Below are 18,560 nucleotides of genomic sequence, written 5' to 3'. Positions count from 1 at the left end.
GCTAAAACTCATTTATATAGAACGCCTAAAAGTCACAATATCTAAAATAGCAGTCCCAAACTTAAACAAAACCAACCAGACGAAAGCTGAGGCCAACTGCTGAGAGGCAAACTACGCCGAGGAGTGCCTATGGGTGCCTAGGGGTGCTACCACTCACAAAAAGTGCCTCACATCAACAGTCACTACACACTATAACTGGTGAAAAACGTGTTATATCCCTGTGCTTTAACTCACATGCAAGTGACGGGACCTCACCAGGGGTGCCTAGCCTCCTTACAGTTTGGCACCCAGCTCCAGCCTAAATAAACAATAACTATTCAAACAATCAAAAACAAACATTTAACCCCCAGTTGGTTCGATAAATACTCAAAACAGCAGCAGCACGTAGATCAATTGGTGTGGCCTACAAACTACTCACCACCACGGGTTTGGGGGAAAGCATGCAAGTCACTCGGTCGCTATCCTAAAGATGGTCACCAGCCACAGCAGAGACGAAGCCATACTGAGGCACATCACACCTGCTTTATATAAGGGGCTTGATTAGGGGACTGGGCCATTTTCATGCGGTGTTCAAGAGCACTATGTTCAACAACACTGTTTAGAAATGCTTCTACATTGCTACACATGCATATCGCATTTTTATTGCCTCTACTCAAGAGAATAGATTTGGGTGGGGATTTCTAGGTTTCATAAACATCCGGGGCTTAACCCAGAGTGAAAATGAAAATGCTGCGCACCAAATGTATGTGTATGCTTTATTGTGCATGCAAACTTTTTCATAATGCTTTATCTAAATAAACGAAATACGCGGTTTATTATAGCTTTAAATAGCTACCTGACTGCTATGCTATCCCCAAATGTCTAAAGTTCCATTCAAGTTATTGCAAATGAATACAAGTGAGGCAGACCTTACACTTATACACACACACCCACACACACACACATTTTTATTTTTATTATTTATTTTTTTCCCAAAGATCATATTCGGGGCTAATTAAATAACATCCGAGGCTTTATCCCCGAATAAAACAGCATAGGGACGCCACTGCCTTAAGCTAACGTATTTACCCACGATAGCAGACACTTTAAATAATTGTTATAATTACATGCAACTTATTTCAAATTTCAAATAGTATACTAGATACATACAAATATATATAAAGGAATATATACGAAAATGAAATGGCTAAAGTTAATGCAAAATTATGATGTAGTCGAGTGTTCGTTCTATATATATCTATGGTTGGATGTCCATGTCCTACAGGCTGCAGCGATTGCGCCATGTACTACAAAAAAACGCTACGCATTATTGTCAATGTAGTTTCAGACAAATCTCCCAGAAACCCCCAGGTAACCCAACCGGGAAGTAGATTGAGAGCGCGGAATAGTCAAAAAATAGCATGCGTGCCTCGAACCTGCACTTTTTAACAGCGTTGACCATTCATGAGCGATGTAACTGAGTAACGTTGGAATAATGTACAACTGGTGCCAATGTAAAGTTGCTCGTACCTTGTTTGCCTATTATGATTAAAATAATATCTGAAATCGGGCCCTAACGCGGGCGTATTGGAGGTTGCTAGCTAACTAGCTAGCATCAGTAATAATTCTCCATTACTTCTGGCTTGGAACATCAAACAATAGCCCAAACTGAACACGGGCACAATCAACAAAATGTCTAGCTTTAACTTCGGATCGACGACTATTGGGGCGCCCGCCGCCGGTGGGGGCTTTGCGTTTGGTGGGGCGACCAGGTAATGGTTTTGTTTAGCTTGAGAAACCATAGTGGGCCCTGCATTGGGAATACTTAACGTCATAACTCTTCTTTTGGCATAAATCAACCCCTTGTTTATGACATTTGCCTGCTATGTATGCATATGTTTTTATGTACGGAAAGTATACTCATGGTTTTGAGCAAACGTACATACATAGAGGACAATGGATGAATGTGTTAGTAATAACAACAATCGCATGTGATAGCAAAAGTTAAACAAAGTGAATCTTTCTCACCCAGATTACAAGTTTAATTCTATGCATATAAAGATGGTAACTTTCTATCGAACCTTGCGACCATAATCCATCTATGGCTTAATTTATGTTATTCGTTTATTGTCTTTTAGCAGAACAAGCACTTGAGTCGGTGCCCTCCACTTCTCTGATCCTATGCATACATGCTGCATACTGACGTTTTTGGTTGGGTTGCCGTTTTAAATGGGATAATCTGGATAAAACCTGGGGGCTAACTAATGTTTTTCTTTCCTCACTCTTAGTGCGCCCGCACCTGCAGCCAATGCCGGCTTTAGCTTTGGTAATGCACTGGGTGCAGCGTCTGCCGCTCCGGCAGCGGCCGCAACCGCCACTCCAGCCCTCAGTCTCTTCGGCCAGAAACCCACAGGAGGCTTCTCTTTCAGCACACCTGCCGCAGGTAAACCTTTGGGTAGCACACAAATCAACAAGCAATTAAGAAGTTGGTATTATTCGATAGACTTGGTGTTAACTCATATACATGGTGTTGGTAAATCACAGAATTGTACGTTGATGAAAATGTTACTACAATGTGATATTTGAATGTTTATGCCTAAAACTGACAACTTAGAAATATATTATGGTGTAATCCATTTTTGTGGTACGGCGGTACGTGCAAGTCGTAAGTTGTAAATCTCCCAGCGTTCTTTTGATTGATTTTACGGAGGAACTCCCCCTTTTGATGTTTACCATTTATCTGATACCCAATATCAGATACATGGTAAACCCATTTTATACTGTCCTGACCCGGGACAAGTCTGCTGGAAGTCTTTCTGAATTAGAAGCGGGCCAGACTCGTATGATAGATCAAATATAACATGAGCTTGCCAATTCTTCTGGTTCCAAGGCTATACCAATGTATTTCATCTTCTGAAAATGTTGTCTAACTTACAGGTGCTGTGGCACCCACTGTTGGGCTTACATTAGGTAAGGTTGTGTTTTCTTCTATACGTTTAGATTATATGAGACATGCTTAAAATATCCAGTAGCCACTAGCCAGGCCTGCCGAACACATTCATGTACACGATATCTGAAATTAGATTGTCTCCATTCATGCGTCGGCCACTCCTCACACGCCATTGGTGCACACACATGCAATGTGTGTGCAATTAAACATCCCAATTAAACATCGGTGCACACACACGCAATTTGTGGCAATTAAACATCCCAAACTGAATATATTTATTCAACTGTTTGCGCGCTGCCTCCCCCAGGAGCCCCTGCTGCTGCGACCGCCACCACCGGCTTCAGCCTGGCCTTCAACAAGCCCGCTGCTTCAGCCGGGCCCTTCTCGCTCACAGCCGCCACCACCGCTGCAGCCCCGGCCTCCACGGGCCTGATGCTGGGCTCCATGCTGGGCTCCATGGCCCCTCAGCAGCAGCAGCCGGCCATCTCAGGCTTCGGCATGGGACTCGGAAGCATCGCCGGCAGCAGTGCGGCCCCCGCAGGCTTCTCGTTGGGCAACAGTCTCTTTGCAAACGCTGGGGCTGGTGAGGAACCCGAGGCCTTATAGTTGTTGTTGTTGTTATCCCCAAGTTACGGGGTTCCCTTTTTAAAAAATGGTTGATTATTTTGTGGCTGTATCGAATTGGCTATGTCTGCTGTCACTGATGGGGTTTGGCGTCCACTGTTGACGTTATGCTTCTCCACTTTGGTCTGGTAATATATGTACGGCTGAATTTATTTAGGTGAATCAAGCTGAAATTGCTCGCATCTTCCTAAATACACGGACGTTGCCTCTGGTTTTCAATTGCTTCTGAAGCCTGACAAGATTCATGCTTTAATAAAAGTTATAACTGTACAATTGAATCCTAATTGTTAGTCTCTAAGAAGATTTACAGTTCAAATACAAATAATGAATGAAGTAGAAATCTGTTCCTCTGGGTGGGTGTCTGAATATGGCCTCCTCCTGGGTGACCTCTGAGCGTGTGCCTTCTCTTGCAGGTATGGGCCAGACCACACTGGGAGGAGCGGGCCTGACCCTGGGTTCTCTGGTAGCCCCCCAAGCCGCCGCTCCCGCTCTCAGCATGGGACTGGGTGGGGTGGACTTCAGCACGTCCTCAGAGAAGAAGAACGACAAGTCATCGGGCGCCAATCCTCAGTAAGTCCTGGAATTGGTGCTCTTTAAACGTTTCATTGTTTTTGGGTAAACTGAAATTTCTACTGTTTACCAATTGGTCTGCAGTATTTTGGTTGGCCTATTTTTAACTGTGTATTTTGCTTGCATTGCTTTGTTTCTCAAAGGGACAGTAAAGCATTGAAAGATGAGAACCTGCCTCCAATCATCTGTCAGGATGTGGAGAATTTCCAGTGAGTTTAAGTGATCAATGGTTATTGTAAAATAATGCAATTGTCACCTGAAAACAAACGTTATGCAATGATATTGTTTAAAAAACCGAACCGACCCATAGCCATCCCCCTTCCCCTGGCAGAAAGTTTGTGAAGGAGCAGAAGCAGGTTCAGGAGGACATCAGCCGGATGTCCTCCAAGTCCATGGGCAAAGTGCAGGAGGACATCAAGAGCCTCAAGCAGCTGCTCTCGGTCAGCGCCAGCGGCCTGCAGCGGCAGGCCCTGGCCATAGAGAAGCTGAAGATGGAGACCGCACAGGTAAGAAGAACCAGTATGGAGCATCGGATAATGAGGAGCTAACGAAATGATGTATTTAACCTCAATTTAAAGTAGGAGCTTTAAAGCAAGGGTTAGTCAGGTAAGCAATAAGTGTCCATATCACTAACCCTGGCCTTAACCTGGTGGTCCGAAAAATTGAGTAGTATAATTGTTCAGGTTGGAATAGGTTTGGGATGGATTCTGTTCGGTTAAGAATGTTTTACTGCAGTTCACCCTTTTTTTGTGAATTGAGCCAACAGCGGTTTGCTCAGATCATTAACTCTGTCCCTTTCCGGCTCACAGGAGCTGAAAAACGCTGACATAGCGCTGCGCACCCAGAAGATCCCCCCCGGGTTGCAACACGAGAACACGGCTCCCGCAGAGTAAGTCCGCTACCAGGGAGTAGTCCAGAAACAACAATGACGGTTGGAAACCGTTTAGGCTTCCATGCGTTCACTGATCCATGTTGGATCAGGTTCAAGGCGACCATCACCTTGGCCCTATGATGAATGGCTTATTTTAAACTGGCTACTCGATGGAAGTTCCCTCTGCCCTTCTGTCTGCCTCGGAACCATAAGTCCATATAATGTATCATAAGTCCTCTTAGCTTGTCTTTATGTTACGCAAACGTGCCCCTTCGCACCTTTTTATGCAATGCCTGCCTACACTTGATCTCATCACCCTTGTCCTTCTGTCCTTGTTCTTCCTGAACGAGCGTGGTAAGGAGTTTGTATTTGAGACCAACCAGTCGTCTCTCCCTTTTATAGCTATTTCCGCTGCCTGGTGGAGCAGTTTGAGGTGCAGCTCCAGCAATACAGGCGGCAGATCGAGGAGTTGGAGAACCACCTTACCACGCAGGGCAGCGGCTCACACATCACCCCTCAGGGTAGGCCGCTGACCGTCCCACCATGCTCAGTTCAAGGCTGAATTACGTTGATATCTTGCTTGCGTTAACCCCAAACCACTTGTTTATTACAATTCTATTATCTTTGTATAGGCCCTCTTTAGCCTGGTAGACCAAGTCATTTCTGCTATTCAAGCTCGGTTTGGTTTCAGCAACTTCCATCCCAGGGTCTAGTTGGACTGCTGGAACCATTAGTGTTTAGATAACATGATCCTCTTTTTGTGCGTTTGTTATAACAGACCTGTCCATGGCCATGCAGAAGTTATACCAAACCTTTGTGGCACAGGCCGCACAGTTGCAGTCTGTCCACGAGAACGTAAAGGTGAGTTTTCCTCTTCCTCCTTTAGACATGCATGTACTGGGAATGAGCATGAGTTCATTGATTGGTCGCCTAGCCGTTGCTATACATTTCCTGGATTTCTCCTCCCCTTCCAGCCAGGCTTGTTCACACAAAACAAATGATTAACCATCGAGTTTAGTGGAGGGGGGAAAGAGCAATGCCATATTGGACTTAAGCCTACCCATCGTTTTGAAAAATCAAATCATCGTTCTGAGTTGACTCTAAAGACAGACGTGAAGTCAAAGCAATATAATCATGTGCTTGCTTTACTACCAAATCAAACAGGCTATAGAAGATTTTGTAGGAAAGTTACGAGTGTTGGAAAGGGAGCCGAAGGGGGCACTGTTTCTAAGTAGTAAACAACTCCAAAAAAAATTCACAAGTGTTTCAGGCACCTGGGGTTAAACTTGGCTATACGTTACGGTGTATCATTTATATTAGCCTGTATTGTATAAGGATAATAAAATACTATTTTCTGATTTGAATGCATATGCTGACCTGAAAGGATGCGCACATTGTCGTGAAAAGTTTGTTTGTAGAGACTACGATGTGTAGCAGCGGGCCGTGCCTCACCTTCAGGCAGCTGTGGGTAGCCCTGCACATTGAGTCACACACAATGGAGGGCCGGTTGTGGGGGATGCAGCCCACCTGGAAACGGCATAGTACTTGTGCAAGATTCCTTGCCCAACCACAGCATGTAAACCTCCTGAGTTTAACCCCACCGGCGTGCCCTCATGATCCTGTCTCGCTCGGCGCTCTTTGTTCTGCCCACAGATCCTGAAGCACCAGTATCTGTCGTACCGACGGGCCTACTTGGAGGACTCCACCGACGTGTTCGAGTCCAAGCGGGCCTCCAACAGGAAATGGCAGAGCACGCCGCGCCTCACCACCGGTCCCGCCCCCTTCTCCAGCGTGCCCAACGCCGCGGCGGTTGCCATGGCAGCCACGCTCACGCAACAGCAGCAGCCTGCTCCAGGTCTGACCGCCTTCAAGTTCTAGAACCTTCTGACACTTCTGAACTGAAACCCTCTCTCTCTCTCTCTCTCTCCCTCTCCCCCTCCTTCCCCCTGTCCCTCCCCAACTCCCCCTTCCCTTCATACACTTGTAGTGAATGGAGTCTAGCTGGAGTTGAGGGCGGGGTGGGCATGGAATATGGGACTAGACTTATGAGTGGAAGAGCATAGATTAGACAAAAGTTAATAAAAATATATAGTGCCACAACAGTGTGTGTGTGCGTGTGTGTGAGAAGTGTAGTATTCGGTCGGTCTTGGATGCAGAGACGAAGAAGCCGATCGTGATAATAAATGTGGTGCCAAAGTCCCGACAGGACTAATTTCTTTGCTGCTTTGTCTCTGACCTCACAAAACCCTAGTGTGGTGGGAACACCAGATGTACTTGATAGGAAATGGCCCTCTGGTGGACATATGAAGGCAATGCAACTTGTAGTGTGTTTAGTGAGTGCAAGGCACTCCTCCAACAGAAGGTCTACTAGCGATGGATGATGACAATAGCAAACAGAAAGCAGGCAAGTCACTGGTTCCTTTTTAAGTACTAAATTTCTCCATCTGACTTTGCTTGATTGGTGACTTGTAACTTAATTAAGGGAGGGTCTTAAGTAGTCAATGACTGATATTGTATCTAAACAGTTGAGTAAAATGAGTGAAGGTCATTACAATTGGCATGGATACGCGTGTTGGCATTTTGCTGTTCAATATAGATAAACAGGGTTGTGTGTATGTTGGGAGGGGGAGGTTCCCGGTACGTTTGCCCTAAAGTTAAACTGGTGTATGTGAAGTGTAAATAATGTAGCTCTTACTGTTACCCAACAAAAAAAGGGCACCCTCTTGGGTAGGGATGCTGTGTCTTGTCAGGTACTAGTGACATTGGACTTACACTGCGTGGTTTTGTTTTTCGTCTTCAAGCCACGAACTAAGAGTATTATCCACCGCGGATATTGGCTCTCAGAACATCGACATTTGCCTTTATTTCTGGATACTGCTTTCATTGGCCCATGACTTGATTTCTATCCAGAGCTATGCGTAAATTTGCGCTTTACATTTCTTGTTGAAGAAACAACTTAGTATAAATTTGTGCCAAAATGCGAAAAATGTTAGCCACAACTTAACGTGAAACCTACAAATGCCTTGTATCCTCCGCTGTTTAAATATGTCATCATGTCCTCGGTACATATGTGTGGCCTAAAGCATGTGGCAGAGATTAAACCTTAACCTAAAGCTGTTATCCTACATGCTGCTCATTCATACACTGAATCAGTATTCACCGAAACGGCACTACAATGCTGTACCCAAACACTAATGCTGGCACTATCTGTAGACTCATCCAAGTACATCATCCATCTCAGTATTCAATGAGACTGGCATTCAGTGTTTGATTTTTTTTTAAAATATTTATTTGTGGGTTTGAGTAGTATATTGTCGCACAGTTCTCTTGTTCAAGCAAGTCTAAAGTTATTTTGTGTACGCTTTCAGGTTGAGCATATATTTAGAACCACAGCTGTTGAACCATTTTAAGAAGAAAAGCTGAACAAAAAACATGTTGCCTTTTTTTTTTTTATGGCACTTCAAGTCATTTGATTTGTAAACATATGTCCAGTCACAACAACGCAGTGTTTCAGCTACTTCACTATGAATATTTAAAGCAATATGTCCATTCTATTTTGGGCAACAGGGTTTAGAACATTTTTCATGGTAATATACCAGAAAGATAATTCACTTTTATGTGTGTATTTATCTAACTATAACCGTCACTTTAACTTATTTTAACACCAGAAATGCTATGGATGCTGAGACTGTTACAAGATCTGTGATACACAAAACCGTCAGCAACGCAATGTGCAGGGCTTGAATTATTTCCTTTTTTGATTGATCTAACATTCACACTAGGGTTGGGCGATTTACTTGTTATTTTTTTACCATTTAGCATTGAGTGTTACGGATCAACCGCAACTCGTTATTCACAATTATGCGAGAACACATTTCCAATGTGCCATCAGCTGCTATGCTCTATTCTGCCACAGGGTGAAAGCCATCGTCTGCAAATCACTTATTTCCCCATTTTTCTTTCATACATAATAAAACCATTAACAAATACAGCAATAGGCCGCTAGGCATGTTACTTTATTATACTAGCGATGAATTATGACTTTCATAAGCTTGCTATTCATAACTTTGAGTAGGCTAGGCTATAAGCCGAAAGGAATTATTAAATCTGCGTTATATCTCGTTGCCTCAAATTGGGTGATTTTGGCAAGCAGTTTAACCGGAAGATGGAGCAACTTGGCAAACAAACTGGAGGAGAGCAATAGCATTTTTCATGTTTTTTTTCTCCATATTCAGTATGTATGCTGATTAAGTATAGGATATAATGTTGCCTTACTAATATGATCTCATCGTACCTGCCATATACGGCTGTGGATTGAGAAAGAAATCCATCAGCCCTTTATCTTTCATCAATATGTATAAAGGCAAAAAAATAAAAGCTGCGCAAATATCAACCATAAAATCCTGAAAGTAGGGCTAATCTTGGGTAGAAGAAAGAACAGGGAATTTCAGCTGGCATTCAATTGAGAATTAAATAAAAGATATGCAAATGATCATTCATTAATTCTGCCTTTTGCTTTCCAATAAGCACTACATGCATGTTGTGTGTCAGAGAATTATGTTATTTGTTTTTGTTCCTCTGCTAGCTCCTTTCGAGGTGATGGTGCTAGCTGCCATTTTAGTACCATCAGTATCATAGGCTTGTACCTTGTGATCAGGCTCATCCCACTAGGCCGACGTCAGATCAAATTCTCAAACCTCAAATGACGGCAGCAGACAGTGAGCACTACCCAAGAACAGTAGCAGTTAGGGAAACTTGAATAAGTCAGAAAAATAATTTGAGTGGTGCTTTTAACAAGGCGTAATTGATTCGGACACGTCATCATTTTGTACGACCTTGACATACTGTTCTATAAGAAAATCGCTCAACCCTCATACACACTAGTACCATTGCACATCTGTCTGTACATGCCAAGAATGGTAAATGTTCTAGTATTTGTTTGCAACCTTGAGGTTGACACACTAACACTTTGGTTGAAGTGGCGTTATTGTGTGTGTGTGTAGAAGGCAGTTTGAGAAATTAGTGCCTGGGGAAAAAGGTGTGGTTAACGGTGCGAACGCATTTCAGGTTATAGCATACGTCGGCTTAGTCTAGTCGCGTGGTTCCCCAAGATCAAGGGTTTTTTCCCAAGTCACGCATTGAAAATGTCATCATGAAAGTATCACTTTCATTTAAACGTGTTTTAAGTACCATCCAGTCTGGGACTTTCCTTTACCTAAAGTGGAACCTAAGCTTCAGCAGTGTGCTGGTGTGTGTTTGATGCTGGAGAGCTAGATGCTGCTGAGCTAGCAGACTGAACCAACAGCAAGACATTTACTAACTGTAAAATGTTGTGTGCCTAACTGTTTCAATAGTATTATATTTTTGTTCTTTAAGGGCTACAATTTCAAATGCTAGTTGGACCAAGTCCAAGTTGGACTAGATTGAACACCCTTTGGTTTTAGTTTTCATCCATTCAGATAGAATTTTAATGAATGGATGATCACGTGAATACACCAACTTTTAACTTATTCCAGAGAGGGACTGAGTTGGCCCATCTTATTTAATGCTTCTTGAAGACAAATGAGAGGATTTTATGCCAAACTAAATCTAAGTATTACTGTTCTATCTCATCCTCCTCAACAAAGACAATGCAGTGTTTTTACATGGTACCGATTTCAAGGCTTGAGCACAAGGTGCTACACCGTGTCTTGCATATTGTATCCTAAATGCAGGTTATGTCACTGTCATTCGTTTGGCAAGCAAGACAAGTTTGATTGTTCTGGTTTGATTTGTGGAACTCTGTAGTTAGGAATATATATTTAGTACAGTTGCTGATCCATGTCAGGTAGCCATTTTCTGCTGGTTTTGAATTTAGTGTGTGTGTGTGTGTGTGTGTGTGTGTGTGTGTGTGTGTGTGTGTGTGTGTGTGTGTGTGTGTGTGTGTGTGTGTGGTGTGTGTGTGTGTGTGTGTGTGTGTGTGTGTGTGTGTGTGTGTGTGAAACAATTCTTACTCCCAATCCTATATGATGGTAGTTTTATAACTCAGACCCTCAAGCCAAACAGAATTGTATCGCTGTTCTTTCGGTCACTTTTAAATGTAATAGGCCAAATCACCTCAGTGATGCTTGATCCCATTTTGGACCTTTTCTAGTTGATCATTTTTTTGACCATCACATTGTACCTGGCTGTCCAGGCCATAGTATTATTTAAGAAACCACACAGTTTGTGCACCTTTTTAGGGTTTTGTAACATGCTTTGTCGGTCGATACTACTGAAGTGGCCCGGTTTGGAAAAGTCAAACCACAAACCTTGCGTGATCACTTGTGGTCGTTTTCTTGTAGGAATGTAGGATGAGTTCTCTCTTGAAATGCTGTGACGCTATTTTGTGGAGGAGATTCTACTGGCACTTAGTTAAGAAGTGTTCCTGAAAATGTGATTTACATAAATTGTATCCACCTTTGCTCATTTTATATGGTATTCCAAATCCTTACCTAAACAAATGATGAACTCAAAATTCAGATATTTCAGACCAGGTTGTAAGTAGAGCTATCGGCCGGTTTGCACCGTTTTGAATGACTGTTTTGTCGTATGTATACAAATATTTGAATCCCAGACAGCAACTTGTCAGTGTTTTTATTTATTTGAACTTGGTTTGTTGGAAGTACTAGCATTGAGTGAGTTCCCGGGTCTAACTGATTGTTTGCCATACGTAAACTGGGGGCAGGAGTTGATAGAGAGCATGCAATGACAGAGTTCATTAGTTTATCACTCCAATTGTAATAATTAAATGGACCCCGCCCCCCACCCTCCCACACTTCCTTCCTCTCTCTCCCATTTTCATGTAGTCATGTACACTTGACAGGGAATCACAGATGCTACTTATATCCTTTTTTAATCTAAATATTGAATGCTTTTGTTTTTAAAGATGCGTGTGTTTATTCCTATATAACCTATGCCTGTCAATACAGTATGTTTAATATATGATTATGGTGTGCCTTCTTATGCTTTTTTCAATTACTGGTTCATGTGATGCATTTTTTTGGCATACGCTAGTTCATTCACTCTCAATCTTGGAGGTTTTTGAAAAACGTGTCAAATGCAATAGTGACTAGGAATTAACAATCAGTTCTGTTAAAAAAAACAAAAACTTTGTTTTTATTATGTAAATGGAATTGCATATTATAACTGACAATAAATCCGTTTTTAAATGAAGAAACCTTTTTGTCCTTGTTTCTTTTTTGACTTGAGCTTTTCAACATGTAGACTGATTGGAAATCATGTCAAAATTGGGTGTGTGGCTAAAAGGAAACAAGACAGGTTTCTGAGTGAAAGAACTAGCAACAAAAAATTGACATCCTATGCCAAGTGCACACGACTTGGGCCTAAAATGTTGCCTTTCAGACGATTGATTGCTGATAATCAATTTAATCAATGTAAGGGTCATCTTCACCCCTTAACAGTGCAGAAGCATTTCACCCTGAGAAAAAAAAAAAGAGCCACATAAAAGGAACTCAACATTTAAATATTATGTGTGCTTATTTTTGTACCAACTTTTAGTTACCGGTAATTATTATTAATGTGACCATAATCTTGTGTCAAGTTTGATCGAATACCTTTTCCTTGGAAGCTTCTGTCGTTTTGGTGATCGCTCCACACAAGATTAATTTGGCCCATTTGGAGATCTAAGACAAAACTCAAACCCAAAACTCTGACCTCACCTACAATGCCTTACCCCTGTCACAGAAGGGGTCAAGTATAAACGGTTCAGAGAGGCAGTCTGGCCCAGGTGCCAAGCCATCTCAACCTTGTCATGTCATTAATGCTTAAGTGTTTAGGGATTAATATTTCTGGGCTTAAATCAAATATCTTTGTTAAACAGGGAAAGGGATAGTGTATAAATTACATTAACCTTATGTAAAACAAGGAGAGATGTTACGTCCTAGGTTTGAGCAAATGGCTGTTTTACACCCATAGTCCCTCATATAGTAGTGAAGTTTCCAATACGATTCATGACAAATGATGACTGCTAATGTTGGCTGACAATTGAATCAATCTTGTTGATAATGCATGTTAGAGTCATTCGATTAATCAAACTTGGTTGAGGGTAAGATCAATGGAGATAGTTTAGTGGACTGTACTAACAATTGCTTTGTCCCTAATTATCAGTCTATTCTGCCATCAGTTTTGACATCCACATCATTTATAAGGTGCCATCGTGGCTCTGACTGGCTCATTTGGTTTAGCACCTCAGCAAGTGAAGTACGGTATTACACAGAGAATGCAACCCTGCAGAAAGATAAGCTTTTCATTATTCATTAAAGTTACAAGTCCTTCGCCTGCTTTACATAACGTAGTGTCTAGTTTTTGCTCCAGTTATTTCAAACTTGAACTTTGGAGGAGTTAAGCGTATGCTCTCTCTCTCTCTCTCCTCTCTCTCTCTTTCTCCCTCTGACTCAGGGTCCCAGGCACCCTTGGGTGCAGGGTTCGGGAACCCCTTTGCCTCGGGAGTCGGTACTAACCTGGGCTCTTCCAGCCTTGGAGGTACTGCCTCTGTTCATCTTTTTCATCATGCTTCATCATAGACTTGTTTCCCTTTGTGTTTCCTCCTTCTTAAGCAATTTATTTCAATAGTTTCACTATTAGAAGCTTTGTATTGTCTATTCAAAGTTTTTGACGCAGCCATCACTTTTTAATTTGTGAGTGGATCAAATTGATGAAAGAAATTCCAAAAAAAAGTCCCTTGATGGAATGGTTGATTATTGAAATTCCCAGTCAACGTAAATAAGTCAGGATTTCGTTCGACTCTCACCTTCTCGCAAATTTGACGAGCAGGTTTGTTAATTTGTTGGCACTACTGGAGAAAAAGCTGTTGTTCACTTACTTTGTTGGACAAAACAAAGGTACAGCTATGGGAGTTACTTAACACATTGGAATAGAATGGATGTCAAAGGATCATCGAATTTGTTGGAGCGAGTTGAACAAAATCATGTCTGATTTGCATCTCAACGTAGGCAATGTCAACAATTATCTATTCAATTATTATTCTATTGTCTTCGCAAACTGGCCAAATCCGTTTAAGTGAAATATTTTTTACTAACAAGTGATGACTCTGGGAAAAATTCTTGAACTTCTCAGCCCAGCCTTGCTCAGGCAAGTTGCTCACAAAGATCAGACTGTTATTTAATTATTTAAAGTCTGAAGGCAGACGAGCACAGTCCTTAGTGAACGGGTGTTTTGCTTTCTTTCACTTCATATGTTTCAAACAATCATGTTGCTGGAAACGGATCTTACAGCACGTGATTGGTGAAGTCAAACTTTGCCAGCATCAACCCTAGCTGTAAAAAGGGGTCAACAGAGGTCTAAACCAATACCTTGCAGACGAGCCACTGAAAGAATACATTTAATCAAAATCCCTTCTGAATCTTCAACTACTTATTTTACTGTGCAAATCACCCTCCCTTAGGTAGAGTATCTCCGTAACTCACTTTGGGTTTCCGGAACAGGGTCAGTGCCATCTTCCATTAGAAGTTCTGCCTTAACGCAGTAGGACTACTAGATCCAAGAGCAGCAGTAGTAGTTTAGTAGACGAATGCACGAGAACAAGCGACGTTGCTGTCAGTTTGACTGCGTAAAACATCGTGCCGTGGCTACATCTCAAGGCCATTGTAGTTTCCTCCTCACCACGACGATATGCAGCCAAACCACCGGTTAAAGTTGTGACATGTCGAGTCTAGGGTGGCCATGGGACACTCGCCATGAAAATGTGGTTTTTGTGAGCAGTCTGGATGCGATTCAGCGTCCCATTCGATCTGCTTTCCCATGCATTCGGTTTTATTTTGACATTGCTATGCAATGGCGGTGCAGTGCAATCCATCCTTTGACTCACTGTGTTCCGCCTTGTTAATTCTAATGGCAGTCTTGGCCTGCGCATAGTGCTGTGTGAAAATAGCTTTTGTTCATGTGTGATTGTGTGCCTCTTATAGAAGCTCTGCCGCTACTTTCTGGGACTCATCTTTTGCTGTGTGTGTGTGTGTGTGTGTGTGTGTGTGTGTGTGTGTGGTGTGTGTGTGTGTGTGTGTGTGTGTGTGTGTGTGTGTGTGTGTGTGTGTGTGTGTGTGTGTGTGTGTGTGTGTGTGTGTGCCAACACCAGAGTTAACCTCCCTGTCTCTCTCCACCACAGGTTATGGTGGGGTTCCGGGGTTTGGCGGGGTGGGAACGGGGGGCTCCACTTTCGGCTTCTCCACCAGTAAGCCCACAGGAGGCAGTCTGAGTGCAGGTACATGCACTTAACTCGGTGCGCGCCTCGGGAGACTCACACACACGCATACCTGTGTCAAACCAGCAGGAAAACAAAACCTCTGTATCTCGTTTTGGGCCAGGTTAGTGGAGTGGCTCCTGGGGTGTTCGACTCCCAGCCGAAAGTAACTGGGTTCGATGCCCCATGTCCACAGTGTACCGGTAGGCGTCCTTGAGTAGCATGCGTCACCTCTACCTGCTGCTTAATTCCTCCACAATCCATATGTAACTGACTGTGCTCCAAGTCACCTTGGATAGAATTGTCTTCTAAATGGTAAATACCATGTTATTTTACAGTAAGGACAGTTTAAAAGATCTATTAACCTATCATGGAAAGTAATGATCTCTTCTCTCTAGCTCTCGCTCTGGTCCTTATTTAGATGGATGTTATCGGTTATAAGTGGGGGTATTATTTTCTGTATACATTCTGAACCTTATCTCTCTGTGTCCGTCTCTCCCTCTCTGCCTCTCTCCGTCCCATCCAGGCTTCGGTAGCAGCAACACCTCGGGCTTCAACTTCAGCAGCCCGGGCCTCAACGCCTCGGCCGGGCTGACGTTCGGTGTCTCCAACCCCCCCGCGGTGGGCTTCGGTACGCCGGGCGCCCTCCAGCTCAAGAAGCCCCCCGTAGGCAATAAGAGGGGCAAGAGATAGAAACGTCAGCGTCGACCACTGAGAGAACGAGAAAAACATAGAGAACATAAAAACGCATTGAGAGTTACATACCTTAAGTTGTGGTTAGGCAAATTGGCCCTCGGAGATTGTTGCGTCTCCCATCTGCTAACATTAACAGCATCTGGATCTGAGGTTAGAGCACAAAAGCGACAGCGTTTTGAACATGTTTTTGTTTAGTTTTATCAAACTGTTTTCATCTCCCACAATTGAATTGTAGTTGCCAGTGTAGCTCGTCTTTATATATGGTTTCCTGTATTGGTTTTAAATGTTTTTCTTTGGAAGTTCCTAAGATGTATAGTACAAGTGAGTTTTGTGGGGTGTTCAGTGCAAGCAGTTGTGGCTTCACTGACGGAATGTATCTGCTGTTTAGACCTACGGACGTATATCGTCCACTTTGAGAGACGGTGTAGTGTGGTCATTGTTTACCTTTTACGGCATTCGGTCTGATGGGAAGGTAGCATTTTGCTGCTTGCGTTGCATTGAAAGCATGACTTCGTCCATTGGCATCGGCTCGGTATTGCTGCTCGAGTACCTTTGCTTTTTAAGCACCGCAGTGCTTTTAGTAATGCTCAACTTAATAAATACAGGTGATGCGTCAAGTATTCAAGAAAATCGCCAGGGAACATTTGCATCCTGGGTCATTTGCATAATTCAGATAAGACTCCTTACCATTAAACAATTTGAATAAATTTCAAGCAAGTAACCACCAATTATGTTACTTAAAGCGGATACAAGGGAATGAATGTGTGTGGTTTCAACCTGACAGAGCGGTTGGGGCGTTTCCATCTCAAAATGTAATCTGATTCAAGACTTTTGTAGGGACAGGAGACGGTACCCCAGGAAGGGTCTTTTTTGGGGCGGGGGGGATAAGCACAGTTTTATTTTTGTATCCAATGGAGAAAACCTTAATTTTGTTAGGAGGGTAACCAGCACATGGGGGGGGAGTAGTCCCTGAAGTCCAGACAACCCTATGTTGTCGTCTCTATAGCGTCCAGCCAGTTTTGTAAGATTGTGTTCCAAACACACTTTCTGTGACTGTTGAAATGTCTACCATTGGGGGCAAACCGAATTGGAAGGAATATTGTGTTCTTGATATTAGGTGGTTTGTAAGTGTTTGAGTCTGAAAGGGATTGATTGGACACACTGATTCTTCCATCTGCTCCCTGTAGGCAACCAACGTGTGTACAAGTCATAAGCATTTTGTTTGCACTTGCTAGAGAATGTGCTGGCAGTGACTTTGTGAATGTGCCTGCTGTGTACTAGTATGAAATATAGTCTGTCTTTATCGTTTGACGTCTTATTTTGTCCTGATGAGTCTGAAAAAATTGTGTTTTTTTTTCTCTATTCAAACATCTGTCTGCTACCAAATACTTGGACTTGTGATATTTTTTCCCCCATTTTTCTGTTAGTGTCAACCTGTATTTTCAACAACTTCTCTTTATAAATAAAGTACTTGAGATGTCTGCCTTCTAAACCTTAAACTTTATTCGCCCGCCATCGTGTATGATGGTTGTCGACTGTACTCGGCTGCCGTGACACCGCCTCGTTTCGCCTGGGTTGCTACGCGACGGAGCTTTATTGATAAACACCTTGTTGCCATAGGGATAAGGTCCTCCGCTCCGTGGATCCGTTGGGTGTCGAAGTCGATGATTCCGTCGTTATTCAACATTCACAGGTCAGGTGACGTAATGATAAACCGTCGTACAAGGTTCTGGGCGCTTTACCGCTGCCCTGCAAGATGAAAGTTAGGAGTAAAGCACTTTGATAGCAGGACCTGTTTCGCCTAGCTAGTGTGTGCGTGTGAGATATAAGCAAATTTTAGCTTGAGCCCGTCTTAATGTTCTGCTCATTTGCTTCTAACTACATTATATTAATGCAATAATTCTTCGTGGGCTTACTAGCATCTGCGACCATCCCGATCTTTAAATTATTTTAAAGGTAAATATCTGGATTCTGCAGGAGGACGTGCAGTACTCATATTACATATTTACCTTTTATATATTTATTGAATTTATATTACGACCCTAGTGACTGTATAGAAGAAATAAGGGACGTAAACATAAACCAGTACAACAGGTGAGTGACAAAAGTTGTCTGTTTAACGTGGTAACAGTATTTAAAATATATCAAACTCAACGTAAGAAAACCAGTCTTCGTAAGAGTAGAGGTCACCAGAAATGAATGAAAACAAACCTTCCTAGTCTCTACTTTAACAAAATTACAGGGGCTGGGGTGGCACACACACGAATGGGTTACAATAGATAGTTGGAAGAACATTACATACACTTGTTAATTATGTAGTTTTTTGATCAGGGTTTGCTTCTTATTTCTCTTACAGATTATTTCTGTATGAATTGGTGTTTCTGCAGCCATGCCTCCTCCAGATACCATGTACTGCAGCCAGCAGATCGCAATTCCCACTGAACTGCCCGACATCCTGAAACAGTACACCAAGGCAGCCATCAGGACCCAGCCCAAGGATGTGCTGCAGTGGTCTGCAGCGTGAGATAAATCGCTTAATATATTAGGCTATCGTGTTTCAATTCAAGTAATGCATATGTGTGTCATTTGGGGATTTATTGGCCATTATAAATGCATTGATAGGCTGCAGTCCC

General features: G+C 42.7%; 2 protein-coding genes across 6 annotated transcripts in view; both read left to right on the top strand.

Moving 5' to 3' along the window:
* Positions 1-1,351: 1,351 nt before the first annotated feature.
* On the top strand, positions 1,352-17,422 carry nup58 (nucleoporin 58). 3 transcript variants are annotated; one of them, XM_056584064.1, is made up of 14 exons: positions 1,352-1,751; positions 2,268-2,422; positions 2,917-2,949; positions 3,237-3,512; positions 3,967-4,123; positions 4,267-4,332; positions 4,455-4,629; positions 4,933-5,012; positions 5,397-5,515; positions 5,773-5,855; positions 6,648-6,849; positions 13,434-13,517; positions 15,157-15,252; positions 15,758-17,422. In XM_056584064.1, the coding sequence occupies exons 1-14, from the start codon at positions 1,672-1,674 to the stop codon at positions 15,922-15,924; spliced, it is 1,773 nt and encodes a 590-aa protein (XP_056440039.1). In that variant the 5' UTR covers positions 1,352-1,671; the 3' UTR covers positions 15,925-17,422. The 3 variants fall into 3 exon arrangements, with proteins under 3 accessions (XP_056440039.1, XP_056440040.1, XP_056440041.1); XM_056584065.1 differs by lacking the exon at positions 13,434-13,517 and having other exon boundaries at positions 15,758-17,421; XM_056584066.1 differs by lacking the exons at positions 13,434-13,517; positions 15,157-15,252 and having other exon boundaries at positions 15,758-17,419.
* Positions 17,423-17,547: 125 nt separating this feature from the next.
* Positions 17,548-18,560, top strand: part of ropn1l (rhophilin associated tail protein 1-like) — a 6,114-nt gene continuing 5,101 nt past the window's right edge. For 2 of the 3 annotated variants that reach the window (XM_056584067.1, XM_056584069.1), the window contains exons 1-2: positions 17,558-18,021; positions 18,284-18,447. In XM_056584067.1, the coding sequence (XP_056440042.1) occupies positions 18,317-18,447 (131 nt within the window). In that variant the 5' untranslated portion in view covers positions 17,558-18,021; positions 18,284-18,316. Of the gene's footprint in view, positions 18,022-18,283; positions 18,448-18,560 lie in introns of all 3 variants that reach the window. The other variant, XM_056584068.1, reaches the window with a different exon arrangement.

This window comes from Gadus chalcogrammus, chromosome 23 (assembly GCF_026213295.1).
Source record: "Gadus chalcogrammus isolate NIFS_2021 chromosome 23, NIFS_Gcha_1.0, whole genome shotgun sequence".
In the NCBI taxonomy this organism is placed as follows: domain Eukaryota; kingdom Metazoa; phylum Chordata; class Actinopteri; order Gadiformes; family Gadidae; genus Gadus; species Gadus chalcogrammus.
The sequence above is the reverse complement of the archived record's forward strand: the minus strand, read 5'-3'. Positions and strand labels throughout refer to the sequence as shown.